This window comes from Schistocerca cancellata, chromosome 7 (genome assembly GCF_023864275.1).
Source record: "Schistocerca cancellata isolate TAMUIC-IGC-003103 chromosome 7, iqSchCanc2.1, whole genome shotgun sequence".
NCBI classification, from domain to species: Eukaryota; Metazoa; Arthropoda; class Insecta; order Orthoptera; family Acrididae; genus Schistocerca; species Schistocerca cancellata.
Window position 1 is genome coordinate 235804836 of NC_064632.1, and position 14952 is coordinate 235819787.

At 40.2% G+C, this 14952-nt stretch overlaps 1 protein-coding gene across 3 annotated transcripts in view; it reads left to right on the plus strand.

The window, feature by feature from the left end:
• The window catches only part of LOC126092137 (collagen alpha-1(IX) chain-like), a 362152-nt gene that overhangs the window by 244074 nt on the left and 103126 nt on the right, over positions 1–14952 (plus strand). For all 3 annotated transcript variants that reach the window (XM_049907597.1, XM_049907598.1, XM_049907599.1), the window contains 3 exons: positions 1003–1110; positions 2030–2197; positions 7868–8038. In XM_049907597.1, the coding sequence (XP_049763554.1) occupies positions 1003–1110; positions 2030–2197; positions 7868–8038 (447 nt within the window). The remainder of the gene's footprint in view (positions 1–1002; positions 1111–2029; positions 2198–7867; positions 8039–14952) is intronic.

Here is a 14952-nt window from a genome sequence, read left to right on the forward strand (position 1 = left end):
CTGTACGAGCACTAAGAAATATTGACAGAGAAAGGATAAGAGGAGCAGAAAGAAGAGAAAGGCATATGAAGTATGATGGAACAACAGGCCAGAAAAGAAGACAGAAGAGGAAGGTTTTGGAGGATGAAGAAGAAGACCCTGATAATCCATCCTATAGTGCAGGAATGTATTGAGAAACGTTGATAGCCATTTCCCGTAAATTAGAATTTTTCGAATATAAGGAACATTTTCTCAAAATCCACTCAAGCTAGAGAGATGAAATTTTTATACAGCACTCCTGGTGGTCAAACTTACATTGTAACACAGCCATTTGGCAATATGTTCAGTAGTTTCATTTCAGTTTAATTATAAAGCAATTATTTGTAAAAAAAAATTTGGGTCATTAATAAAAAAAATAATTGGAAGGAAACTAGAAAAGATACTCCAAAATCCCTCTGTCATAACTGCAATACTAAACCACTCTATATGTAAAAAAAATTCAAATTTTTCTATTTGGTAGTTTATTCATAAATGTTCCTCAAACTTAGTGATTTTAACATGGGCAGCATAGGCACCTCCGGCTCCCCTTATTGATTTTAACATTCAAATCATTTAAAATGTGTATTTGAGGTGTACTGTATGCTTTCAACCTGATTGCCACACTTATTTTTATATAATTATTCCCGTAAGGTTTATGTCCTTTGCTCTAGGTGAGAAGAACTTTTTTTATCTGTTCTGTATCCACAAAATTTTCCCTGGTCGTATCTGAGTAAAAAATACTGAAGGATATTATTTAGATGTTAATTTACAAAAATTATACAACCTCTGAGTTATACATTACTAATCATAATTATCAGTAAAACTTTTTTTAACTCTTGATAACTGTTCAGGAGGTTTACAAGCATTTTTCTTCAGTGTAAAACTTGATTAAACTGTAAAAATATTTGATAAGTGCTTATGCTTTCATTATGTACAAGAGTCTTGTAGAAAGTCTTGGAACATGTCTGTTGATGAACACCACAGGGTCCTCCAGGAAGTCCAGGTCCCAGAGGATCAAGAGGAGATACAGGTTCACGGGGACTTCCTGGTCCTGTAGGGCCTCCAGGTCGCCCTGGTGGCAAGGGAGAACCGGTAAGCACCATTTTTGAATTTTATTAATCTGTTTTGAGTTTCACATAAATTAAGAAGCATTATTTCTCCTATTTGCACACAATTTCATACAGAAATTTTCCATCTGGACTAAACAGTATATAATAATAATAAATTTTCCACTTCTGTCACCATGTATTTATTGCTATGTGCAGATGCGAATGTTGTCACTTTCATTACTGCATGAGGCCCTGGAGGCATTTTTGTTTGTGAAGAAAAGCTAAGGCCTACAACTGATATGTGTCTGAGAGATGAAGATACTAATAACTGCACTATCAAGTACACTCCCTTCCTGGCCCACAAGCTGTCTTTGCATACTACATTGCATGTGTGCAACAGCAGTGTCAGCAAATCATGACAATGACAACACTGAATGACACACAATTTGTAAGAAAAAAAATAATAAAAGTAATGAACAGTAGCAACAAGTGGAAAAGAAAAACAAATTTTTAGTATTTGTATATGAGAGAATGGACGTTTGTTAACAATGCACTGTCAATACATCAGTGAGAGTCTAGCCGCTATTGTGAACATGTATGTTTAGACCTCTGTGTGAATGTCTGTTTTTCTACTGGAAAAAGAGCAAGGGCTTGAAAGCTAGTGTTAATTGTTAAGTGGTTGCCTTTTCCTTATTTTACACATTTTTCCATCCAGGAATTTCCATTCTCATTATTCTGTATGTACAAATATATGTAAATATTTTTCTTTGGACAATACTATTATAATCAAGTAAATATTAAGCTACCAATGACAGATAAACGCAGCTGTATATACAACATATAGCAACCATAAGTATCGCCGTACAATTATGAGGTCATACTTCATAAAGAAACATTTCAAAAGTTACATTGTTCTTTTTTGTCTTGCATTAATTGCCAACTTCATTTTACTATCCTCAAAGGGTAGCCCAGGCATCCCTGGTGCAAAAGGAGAGCCTGGCTCTGATGGAACACCAGGTACTCCAGGTCTGAGGGGATTACCTGGGCCACAGGGTCCCCCTGGAAATGTAACAGCTGCTGGAGAGGGCGTGCCTGGCCCGCCAGGTCCACCAGGAGTTCCAGGACCTCAGGTATGGTCTATCTTTTTTTACCTGTTCATCATTTTTTTAGCTACATGTTGTATGGGACATTGCCTGTGTCTTGTTCTTTCATTCAAGTTCAGTGGAGAGAAAATTGATTGTAGGTTTAGAACTTTACAGGTGCTATAGTATGATGACATTAATTTAGACTGATACTGAGAAGACGAAATTCAGTGTTTTCCATTTAAAGAATAATGCCTACCACATAAAAATCAAATGTGAATCAATAGTAATGGTAAAAAGGTTCTTCAGATTTATGTGCACTGAGCAATGAATATTTATTACAAAAAGCTGTGTATTGAAAAGGGGTTAGGGAATTTGTAATGCCAGTAGACTGTAGCAAAATTCAGGAAGACCAGCAGATGATAAATTATTGGGGCTGTGAATGGCAGCTGTCAATCTCTCTCAAAAACAAGTCTCCATTTTTATACATTACTTTCAAGTGAGCAACAGGATCAGCATGTGAGATACTGTGTAAATTTTCTTCCAGAAATTGCTGTCCAACATGGGGAAATAATAACAAGCAATAACAATTTAATGTGGCTGCATGCACTTTTGCAGCTACACAGCAAATCCACACAGAGTCGGTTATATAGTATTGTTTCTTCAGAAAGTATTTGATCTTTTGCATTGCAGCTAGAGGGTATATTTTATGTGAAACTGAAGTGTATGTCTCATTTTAAAGAGGTTATTATTATCTGGATGAGTTTGAAAGAAAGATATGACACAGCATTTATTCACATTAGATGAGAAGAAGCCTTAAAAAATTAAAGAGAAAAGAAAGATAGTAGATTTAAAGTAACCTACAAACCGGAATTATTTTTTTAAGTTATATATTTTCAAATTGTTTGCAAAACAACCTTATCCCCTTCAAAATACTCTCCATTACAACCTACTAATCTCTGACAGTTGATCAATTGTCTGTCGACAGTGTTTGAGCACAAGCCTGAATTTTTTCAACATTTTCGTTTATTCGGGTCGTTGACAGACGTCCAAAATGAGGTTTATCATCAATCGACAAGTTGTCATTTTTAAATCAAGCAAGCCTTTTATACATTTGAGTTTTCCCCTCGGCATCATCTTGGTAAGCTGTTTTCAACATTAAAACAGTTTCAGCAGCATTTTTACCGAGTAGAAAACAAAATTTCACAGCTGCACCTTGTTTACTTAAACATACCATCATAAAAAATGAAAAAAAGAATAATACAGCACTAGCAAAAACAGTCACTGCAGATGACCAGAACAAGCCAGGTCAACAACACAACCAGTACTGAACTGGAAATCAGTTGTGTTATACACATGGCAGAAACGCGTACTACACTAGCTCCGCCCACGGCAATGTTGTTGTTGTTGTTCTCCCCCCCACCCCCACCCCACCCCCCACCCCCACCCCCAAGTATGTATATTCAATCACTCACAAATTTAGAACTCATTTTGAAGAAGCAGTTTCCATGGGGATCTACACTGGAAGCCATTGTATATTTATGTGGAGGAAACATCTGGCGAACATGAAAGTTATAAGATTGAGAAACAACTTGCAAATCACCACAGAAACCCATTTCCAGCAAATGAGGGTATGTAATAAGTATAAGTGCTCAATTTCATCATGTACATTAATGTAGAATAATTCATTACAGGAAATGATACTTGTTGTGTCCTATAGTGGGAGGTGACTGCTACAATGAATGGATGTGACCAGGTAGTCAAAAGGACAGTGCCTTAAGCAAGTGCAACAGAAAACAGCATCCAAAGTAATGCAAGGTTTCCTCTTATGATAAGGCTGTGCTCCAAATACAATGTCAGTTTCTTGAATGTGCAAGCTGTAGCATTATGCTAACATAGCCACTGAGTTAAGTATACTTTCTATCCTAATAGAGTAGCACTGGTGTAGCCAGGAAACGTCCGTACATGGGCACAGTCCATGACTGAAGCACTCGCGAAGACTTTGGACACAGCATGCGAGGCTGTAGGCTCTGTCTGATGGGCGCTGCACTGCAGTAAATGGAACTCTTGAATGTGGAACTGCTTTTGCGGTTGGCTCCTTGCCAAGAGAACCATAGCTCTGAGCTCCTGCCATTGATTGACTGATTGGCAGCTGGGTGGCACTGTATAAAGCTGCCTGTTGAAAGAATACCAGGACATCATGATGATGTCATGTAGCTTGTACCTCTTGATGATACAGCATCCCCTCTGCCCCAAGGGGGGGACAGAGGCACCAATGGGGAGAATTGAACCTGAAAAACAAGACAAAAGTGTGATCATGCCACAAAAGGTGGCACTACCTGAAGGGGCCAAGCTTGCAGTGAAACTTCCACGGCCAGAGAATAGGGGTGATGGGGAACTCCAACTGAAGTCCCATGGATGGTACCCTGAAGAGAAGAGGCAGGCACTCTGCAAAGAGTAGGAGACCATGGAGGTTGCGGGACACAACCAAGACAAAAGATATCTGGGGCCATTGAGTATGGCAGAGTGGCACAGAGCATAGTCCTGGGGAAGATACATTGCATGCCACAATGGTGACTATTGGAGGAGAAACCAAGGACATGATGTGAGTGTGACCCACGTGAGAAGCAGCCCAGGAGAGAAGCAGGGCTACAAGGATGTTGGCTGAATGTTGTTAACAGGTAGAAAGGGTGGCCAAAACAAAGGAAATGTGTCCAGAAGGGACAAGATGTGGTCAGTGGTGTTGACAGAGTGTGGTGTCACACCAACATTGGACAAGAAGGGGACTACATGAAGCAGACAGGTGCCAAGGGCACAGGAAGCACAAGAGAGGAAGTGTCAAATGGGTTAGTAATGTGGAGGCCAGCAGTGAGGGTGCCATTGCACATGGGTAGGAAGAGGTTCTGTGACCAGTAGCAAGGGTGGTGGTGCTGCTGGAACTGAAAGAAGTTCCAGGGCTGGCACAGAGGCTGCCAATGGCAATGGCAAGGGCGCCAGTGGTGCTGGAACCTGAAGATGCCCTGGACACACTGGTGAGGGAATTGGTGGTGGTGGTGGTGGTGGTGGTGGTGGTGGTGGTGGTGGTGGAACCTGAAGAGGCACCAGGCCTGGCAGCAAGGGCGCCAGTGGCAAGGGTACCAGTGGTGCTGGAACCTGAAGAGATCCTGGGCCCCAGTGCAAGGGCGCCAGTGATGCTGGAGCTTGAAGAGGCGCCAGGCCTGGCAGCGAGGATGCAAGTGGTGCTGGAGTCTGAGGAGTCACTGAGCCTGAGGAGGTGCTGGGGATGGTGGGGGCACCAGCAGCGTTAGTTGGGCTGACAGTGATGGTGGGGCCACTGGGGCAAAGGATGCAGTGCAGGTGGCTGAGCTGCTGGGGAGGCCCGAAGGCAATCGGTGGGGAATGCAGAGGCCTGAAGGAAGTATGTCAGCCATCTGAGGAAGGTTGGCCATGAATCCAAGGCACTATTGAAATCTGGAGCAGTTAGAGACCACATTTTCCATAGCAGGACTGATGCAGCATCGGGACAAGCGAGCTGCCAAAACATAAACTCAGAGATATGCTGTAAGAGCCAAACTTGAGGCCAAAGCTGTGAGACATGTCTCATAGTTAAAGTGAAGCTGCTGTTGCACTTTGAGCCAAACAATTAAAGGTGTGAACCAATTGCTGCATCAGCCACCCCGTGATTTTACAAACCAAGACAGAGACAGTTCCAATGCTGGATCAGCTATGACAGATGAACATATGATAGTAGGCAAGTGAATCGACAGAGGGTGTCCTGCACAGTAACTGAGTCATGTAATGTCCAAGATTGACAGTGGCTCAACTGAAATTTGATGCACAGCCTACCTGCCCTCAAAATTCACAATGGCAAAATCAAAAAATGCCGAGCTATCTGCAACTACCAGTAACGAGCTGTTTCATGTGACACAGGTAGTTGCCTCCAAATGAAAATGGAACAGCGAACAGAACACTTATTAATCCATATCCATGGAGTACACTAAGATGCAAGAAATGTACACACTGCATCAAGCCATTACTCACATGAAAGGGCTCCCAATAAATACAGTAAAGCAATAGGAGCAGAACAGCATGATTAATAGCACAGGCACTTAACTCGGCAAACATTTAACAAATGAAATAATCTGCACTATCACTAGACAGAGGCAAGTCAAAATAAGTAATAATATGGCATATAATCATGAAACATGACAGAGCAAAAATTGTGCACACGCAAATGAAGAGCTGGGCAGTCAGACCTAAGAGCCAATCATAAATAACTGTATTGCACAAAAGCAATGTCTCTCACAGAAAATTATGTTAACAAAGAATTTGATAGTGTGAAAGATACAATGACCTCTTGTAACCCAGAAGCAACAGATAGTGTAGCTAGTTAGCTACAATGTCACTGGATATAAGGAAGGAGGACACAAATGCAAGTAAGCTAAACAGCTGATAATGCCTAGTCTGAGTCTGAATGTGGAGCAGAACCATGAAAAGTGCTGTGGGGAGGACAGAGAAAAGGCTACCAAGTTAAGCACAGATGCAGGGAACAAAATCCTGGAACTAAACCAGTCTTTGCTTAAAGTTTACCCTTGTTGTTACAGTTGAGTGAGGTGTTACAGAAAACAAATTTTTACCACAGTGCCACTGTTGAATCTCATTGTGGGAGATTCATATTACAATGAATACATGCACATAGGTAGTCAAAAGAACAATAGAACTGTATTGCACATTACCTTAAGAAAGTATAACAGAAAACAGCTTCCAAAGTTATACAAATAAAAGATTATCATGATCTGATAAGGCTTGACACCAAATACAGTGACAATTTTCTGAATGTATGAGCTGTACCATTATGCTAATGAAGCCACTGAGTTAAGTACACTATCCATCTTAACAGAGCAGCACTGACATGTTCAGGTAATGTCCATAAATGGGCATTGTTTTTGGTTGAAGTACTCATAAAGACTCGATGGTTTGGATGAAGTGTGTGAGGCTGCAGGCTTTGACATGTGTGCGCCGCACTGTGGTGAGTGGAGCTCTGCTTGTGGGACCACATGGTCAGATTGTGGGACCACGTGAGCAGTTAGCTCCTGATCCAGAGAATTGTAACTGTGAACTTCCACTGTCGACTGAAGTGAGTGGCTGGGCAGTGTCCAGTGGAGGAATACCATGAAATGAAGATAATGTCACATGGCTCACAGAGGCAAGCTAATATTGGCAATAGCAGCACTGTAGCCAGTGAATGTGGCGCCACCAGATACTGCAACAGCTGCTGCAGGTGCAGTGTGCTGCGGGTGAGTTGCAGGCATCATGTTAGGGTGGCAACCCAAAGCACTCTGCAGTGTAATTGTTAGCTGGATCAAAAGGGCTCAGCCACAGTTACTACAGTACCAACATGTGTACTCATTAATTTACACTAAATCATTAAACTGTTTGTCGCTTCCTTGTCTTTAACAGTGAATGCAGCACATTCATTTCACTGTCACCTATGTCTGTAGATTGGTAAGACTTACAGATTACAGGCAGTGACACTTCTTGAAGGGCATATGATTATTTCTTATGTTCTTTTTACTTTATTTCCTTTCTTTAATGACACATTGTTTGGATAGTTTCACTGATAGTAACCCTTGACAGATTCCACATAAATGACACATCAACATCTCTTCAGTGCTGTAAACTGTATTTTTTTTAATGATCATTATTGTATTTTACCAGGGCTCTCCAGGCCCAGAAGGTCCAGAAGGACCACAAGGATTAAGAGGATTTCCTGGGGAACAAGGTCCACCAGGTCCCCCTGGCAGAGATGGCACCAGTGGTGAGAAAGGTTTAAAGGGTGACCGTGGAGATACTGGACCGCAGGGTTTGCGAGGGCTTCCAGGACCCGTGGTGAGTGACATAAGTGTCTCATTGATGTAATTCTAAATCGTCGGCAACAAAGAGTGATGGTGATGTGCAGATTTAGTTTGAAATGTAATGAACAAACTCAGAAATAATAAAATAATATGTCATAATAAATCACAAAAGAAGATTTAATGAAAACAAAAAACACCAAAACAAAATTACACTCAAATGAAGAAGCAAAAGACTTTCTGCATTTGCGTTTTTGCACTTTCAAAAAAAATTAAGAAAGCACACTCATCTGCAGATGAGTAATGGGTGGTATAAAGTCATACTTAAAAGATCATAACAGAGAATGTATCAATATGGTAAATGTTCTATAAGAATATTGTCAAACAAAGTATGATAGAGCAAGATGGAATGACAGGTATGATACAGGACTTTTATTGTGAAGGAAAGATGTTTGACCCACAGTCCAGCTACTGTATTTTGATTTCATTTTCCTGTGGGTGCCATATATCACTTCAGATGAATGCTGGGGTAGTTCTTTTAGGATGGCCAACATTGATATCTTTGCTTATCTTTGTCCAATCTGAAGTAGTGCTCTCTCTTTCTAATGGTCTCAATATTAATGGAAAGTTCTCTTGACTAGCTTTCTATTAATATATTATACTGAGAAAGGTTTCCATTGGCAGCCATGAACAACAGAACATATTTCTCCAAATTATGTGATATTTCTTTCATGAAGGATTGACATTTATGGCCTTGAACTTCATGTTATTTTGAATTACTGTCAGAATGTGTATATCAATTGTTAGAACATAATTTCAGTTACATTATTTAGATACCTCAGAAGTTTAACAAAATAAAAATGAAATTATTATGAAAAGGATAGTTGCTACTCACCGTAGAGGGGAGATGCTAAGTCGCAAATAGGCACAACAAAAAGACTGTCACAAAATAAGCTTTTGGCTAACAAGGTTTCTGTCAACAATAGATGACAGACTGAGAACACAATTCACACACACATGACCACAGTCTCTGGGGATGGGAGAGACAACTTGGTGGGGGCAAGGAGGAGGCTGGGGAAGGGAGGGGGAGGGATAGCAGGGTAGGGTCGGGGAACAGTGACGTGCTGCTGGGGAGCATGGAGGGATGAAGTGGAGAGAGGGTAGGGCAGCTAGGTGCAGTCAAGAGGTTAGTCGGAGGGCGGGAGGGAGGGGGTAGCAGAAAAGGAGAGAAATAAAAAGACTGGGTGCATTGGTGGAATAGAGGGCTGTGTAGTGCTGGAATGGGAACAGGGAAGGGGATAGATAGATGAGGACAATGACTAACAAAATTTGAGGCTAGGAGGGTTACAGGAATGTAGGATATATTGTAGGTAGACTTCCCACCTGCGCAATTCAGATTTTCCATTGTTTAAAAATGAAATTGTTTTCTCTTGCCAGTGTCTTTCACATATTAGGTCTGCTAACTGCATGATTACTGATGTTCCCGAGCATTACCAGGCTTTGTTTTGGCTAGAAATCTATTTTTTGCTATTCTCTCTTAACAATGCCTCATAGTTCCAAAAAATGGACCTGACAAAAATCTCATCCATAAAATCAGATCTCTCATGAATTATAAGGGGCATACAAATGAAAACCGAACACCCACCACACTGGGACCATGGAATGGATCCATTCTAAAATAATCACCACAGACATTAAGACATTTAATCCAATAGGGGACGAGATGATCGAGTCCTGTTTTTTAGAAAGTGACAGGCCACTGATGGATCCACAGTCATGGCTTCTCTTGCTCTCCCCAACTGACTGAAACCAGTGTCCATTTATATCTTTCTTCTGGACGCCGAACATGTGAATATCACACTGTGACAGATGAGGGATGTGAGGAGGGTGTTACAGTGATTCCCAACCAAACTGCTGAAGCAGCCTTCATCCATTTGGCAGTGGAGGGGGGGGGGGCATTATCATGCAACAGGATGCTTCAGTCTGATAGCATTCCTGGACGTTTTGACTTTGTGGTGCATTACAGTTCCTGCAAAGTGTCTTCATATTGCTACTCACTGATGGTGGTTCCACGCTTTAGGAGCTTGATGAGCAGAGGCCTCCTTGCAGTTGATGAAGAAAATCATCAAGATCTTACCCGAACTTGTATGAACAGCTTTGGATTTTTTTGGCAGGGGAGCTGTGAGCTCTTTCCACTGTTGGCTTTGCCATTTGCCCTTGGAGTCGAAATGGTGTCACCATGTTTTGTGCCCTGTGACGATATAGGATAGAAACACATGCCCTTTCTATTGATACCGAAACAGATGACTCATACTTGATGTCTTTCTGTCCATCTTTTGTCCTCCCATCAGGTCATGCAGCACCCAATGAATGCAAATCTACATCTACATCTACATCTACACCCATACCCCGCAAGCCACCTGACGGTGTGTGGCGGAGGGTACCCTGAGTACCTCTATCGGTTCTCCCTTCTATTCCAGTCTTGTATTGTTCGTGGAAAGAAGGATTGTCGGTATGCTTCTGTGTGGGCTCTAATCTCTCTGATTTTATCCTCATGGTCTCTTCGCGAGTTATATGTAGGAGGGAGCAATATACTGCTTGACTCCTCAGTGAAGGTGTGTTCTTGAAACTCCAACAAAAGTCTGTAGCAATCTACTGAGCGTCTCTCTTGCAGAGCCTTCCACTGGAGTTTAACTGTCATCTCCATAACACTTTCGCGATTACTAAATGATCCTGTAACAAAGCGCGATGCTCTCTGTTGGATCTTCTCTATCTCTTCTATCAACCCTATCTGGTACGGATCCCACACTGCTGATCAGTATTCAAGCAGTGGGCAAACAAGTGTACTGTAACCTACTTCCTTTGTTTTCAGATTGCATTTCCTTAGGATTCTTCCAATGATTCTGTCTGGCATCTGCTTTACCGACGATCAACTTTATATGATCATTCCTTTTTAAATCACTCCTAATGCGTACTCCCAGATAATTTATGGAATTAACTGCTTCCAGTTGCTGACCTGCTATCTTGTAGCTAAATGATAAGCAATCTATCTTTCTATGTATTCGCAGCACATTACACTTGTCTACATTGAGATTCGATTGCCATTCCCTGCACCACGCGTCAATTCGCTGCAGATCCTCCTGCATTTCAGTATAATTTTCCATTGTTACAACCTCTTGATACACCACAGCATCATCTGCAAAAAGCCTCAGTGAACTTCCGATGTCATCCACAAGGTCATTTATGTATATTGTGAATAGCAACGGTCCTACGACACTCCTCTGCGGCACACCTGAAATCACTCTTACTTCAGAAGACTTCTCTCCATTGAGACTGTGGTAATGCAAGTAGTCCTTGATGATGACATGCAGAGAGCCATGGCTAATGCTGCCCAGAACATAAATTTCATTCTCTGTGATTCATCAGTCTCCATGGATAAGGCCATCAATCCATGCCATCACATCAGTGGTAATGGCTCAGTGGGCCTGTCCTGGTTGCGGATCATCTTGCAGTGATAAGTGTCCTTCTTGAAATTTTCTCTACCACTCATGCACACACATCAGAGACATGCAATGTTTGCTGTACACAGCAGACATGCAATGATGAATTTTGCGTACTCCAGTACGATCAGCCACCAGAAAATGAACCACATCTCTCATCTCTTCTTTGTTTGCCTCCCTGTCAACAGCTGGACAAGCATACTAGGCCAGTCCACCAACAACCAAGGTCATAACCCATCAACTCCCTGCACCTGTGATGTGGCATTGTGCCATTCCCCCTCCACAGCTTGTGAAGGTCCATCCTCCTTGTGGGGCCATCTGTCATGCAGACTATATGTTATGCCAGGTCTTCGGTTTTCATTTGAATGCTTTTATATTTACTTTTTCAGTCTCCAGCACTGTTTTCATCTGAGGAAAATGATACAAACCATATAAAAAACAGATATTATAGTTCACTAGCTGTTTTTGAATTTCTGTAGGAGAAGGAGAACAGGATGTGGGAATGTGCATGTCAAATTGTAGGGGACTGTCTAAACAAGGCATAGTCAACAAAAATCTAAAGAAAAGTGAGTGTGCATTCATGAGAAAGAATGGTTTGTTGTGTATGAAGTAGATGGACATGAGAGATGTTCTCTGCTTTTCAAGTCATTACAGAATGACAGGTAGAGGTTCACAGCAAAATAAGGATGATTAAGAAGAAAAAAACCTGATGTCATTCTAGTCTACAGTTTCAACATAACAGGTGTATACAGAAATGATCAGCTCATATCATACTGTTCCTTCTAGAGAAGTCAAATGAAATGGTGGAAGAACGTATTTTTCAACTTTGCTTAATGGAAACCCTGACCACTTTCACCTTGTATCCAAGAACAAGAAATACTCAGGACAAAAGCTACCATTCGGCAAATATTCTATTGGTATCAGGTGAGAGGTTTTTAAGGGAAAGCATTATAGAATAACATCCTGATACTTAACAAAATATATATAGCTACAGGCAGAAAACAGGCATTTTGCTGATGGAATCCTTCAATTGAAAAGAAGGTGCATCTTACAAGTTTGTAGAGGAGTGAATAAAAAACACCATTTCCCTTTGTAAAGGCATTGAACTTTAAATAAAGCTTGTTTGCTAAATTTGCAGTAAATGTGTTTGATTTTGTAACTAGTTTACAGAAAAACCTTCATATTTGCAAAATATGTTTCCATCTTTGTACATAAGGTAATAAGAATGAAATGGCAGGTAACTGAAGACATGTCAAAAATATCTAGGATTCTGTGATGTGCTTGAAACTTTATGTAAGGTGGATCTGTTATCTGGTGATGCTCCAAAATATTATATGAAACAACTACAGACTACAAAATGTGACAAAGTTCAGAATAATTTTGTAGGGCTTGCCACTTTCATGGTTGCCCATTTTTTTCTGCTGAAGTCTTCTCCATCTACATCTTCACCGACATCTACACTGATACTCTGCAATCCACCTTATGGCATGTGGCAGAGGGTACCCTGTACCACTACTAGTCATTTCCTTTTCTGTTTCACTTGCAAATAGAATGAGGGAAAAACTACTGTCTGTATGTTTCCGTATGATCCATAATTTCTCGTATCTTATATTTGTGTTCTTTAGACGCAATGTATGTGGGAGGCAACAGAATTATTCTGCAGTTAGCTTCAAATGACAATTCTCTAAATTTTCTCAATACTGTTCCTCAAAAAGAATGTCGCCTTCCCTCCAGGGATTTCCATTTGAGTTCCTGAAACATCTCCGTAACACTTGCATTTTGTTCGAACCTACCACTAAAATGTCTAGCTGCCCATCTGAATTGCTTCAGTGTCTTCCTGTAATCTGACCTGGTACAGATTGTGACTATGCTTTATTCTTGAACGTTACATAAATTAACTTAACTTGTCCCGAAGTTCATTTGATGAAAGAATATAACAGTTTCCAGATTCACAAAATTTATTGACAACTGAACTGCATACTCGTCATGTTAACAAAACACTGACTGATATACTTCACAGATCTCTTTGACTGACTGACAAAACATAAACTCAAAAACTAACTTGAAGCCTCACTGCATCGCTTTGTATAGAATTTTAACAATAAATTTCAAAATAACCCGTTATTAATTTTGTGCAATTTTGATGTTACAATTAAAATTTACAACATGTAAAGAAACTGATGTTACAGCCAAATAAGGTATAAAATACAATATCATATTACATAAATTTTTTAGTATTATCTGTAGTTTTAAATATAAAAAATCAGTCTGAACTTGAATTACAATAATTTCTCTTGTATTATTTTAGTTACATAATTAATCACAGTTTGGATTTGGTTACTAACATTCAATGATAGCACAAATCTCATACTTTATCTGTAAAATTTACAAATAAGGCATTAAATTCTGAAAATCGGAAAGTTGTGTGGTGTAAACAATTGGAGAGTTAATTATCAGTTACAGATGAGGACATAAAAATAGATAACAAATGAAAATACATCACTTAGTCATAATTTTTAAGCCTTTTTCAAGATAATGAGGTTCTCCCTGCCAAGCCACCAATCAACTGCAATCAAGGTAATTAGAGGTGCCAGACACTTATGCTAACATTTCCACAGCCTCTTAACATTTGTTACTAAATATCTCTTACTTCAACTTCTCAGCTAGGTTTTTGATTTGGAACCTGTACATAATTTTGTTAATGACAACAGTCCATAGACAATTACGATAATATACGTCCTTCCAGAATATTCTATACGTGTTTACAAATAATAAACTGTATTTTGGCAAACTGAATTGAATAATGCATCCAAAACACACACAAAAGTCTCCAGGAAGCACTGAATCTTCCAAAAAACACCCAGTTGCATAAAAAGGTGGTATCAGACATTTCATATGAATCTAGGGGGAGGGTGTACTGTTATAAGATCACAAACACTTCAACAATACTCAAGAATAGGTTTCACTAGTGTCCTACATATGGTCTCCCTTACAAATGAACCACACTTTCATAGAATTCTCCCAATAAACTGAAGTCAACTATTCACCTTTCCTTCTACAGTCCTCACATAATTAAATGACATGACTGTGTCAAGCAGGACACTGCTGATGCTGTATCTGAACATTACACATTTGTTTTTCATACTTATCTGGAATACCTTACATTTTTCTATATTTAGAGCTAGCTGCCATTCATCACATCAACTCAAAATTTTGTCTTAGTCATTTTGCATCCTCCTACAGTCACTCACTGACTACACCTTACAGTACACCACAGCATCATCAGCAAAGAACTTCCCACTCTGTCTGCCAAATCATTTATGTATATAGAGAATAACAGCAGTCCTATCACACTTCCCTGGAGCACTCCTGATGATACCATTGTCTCTGTTGAAAATTCTTTGTTGTGGACAACATACTGGGTTCTATAACTTAAGAAGTCTTTGAGCCA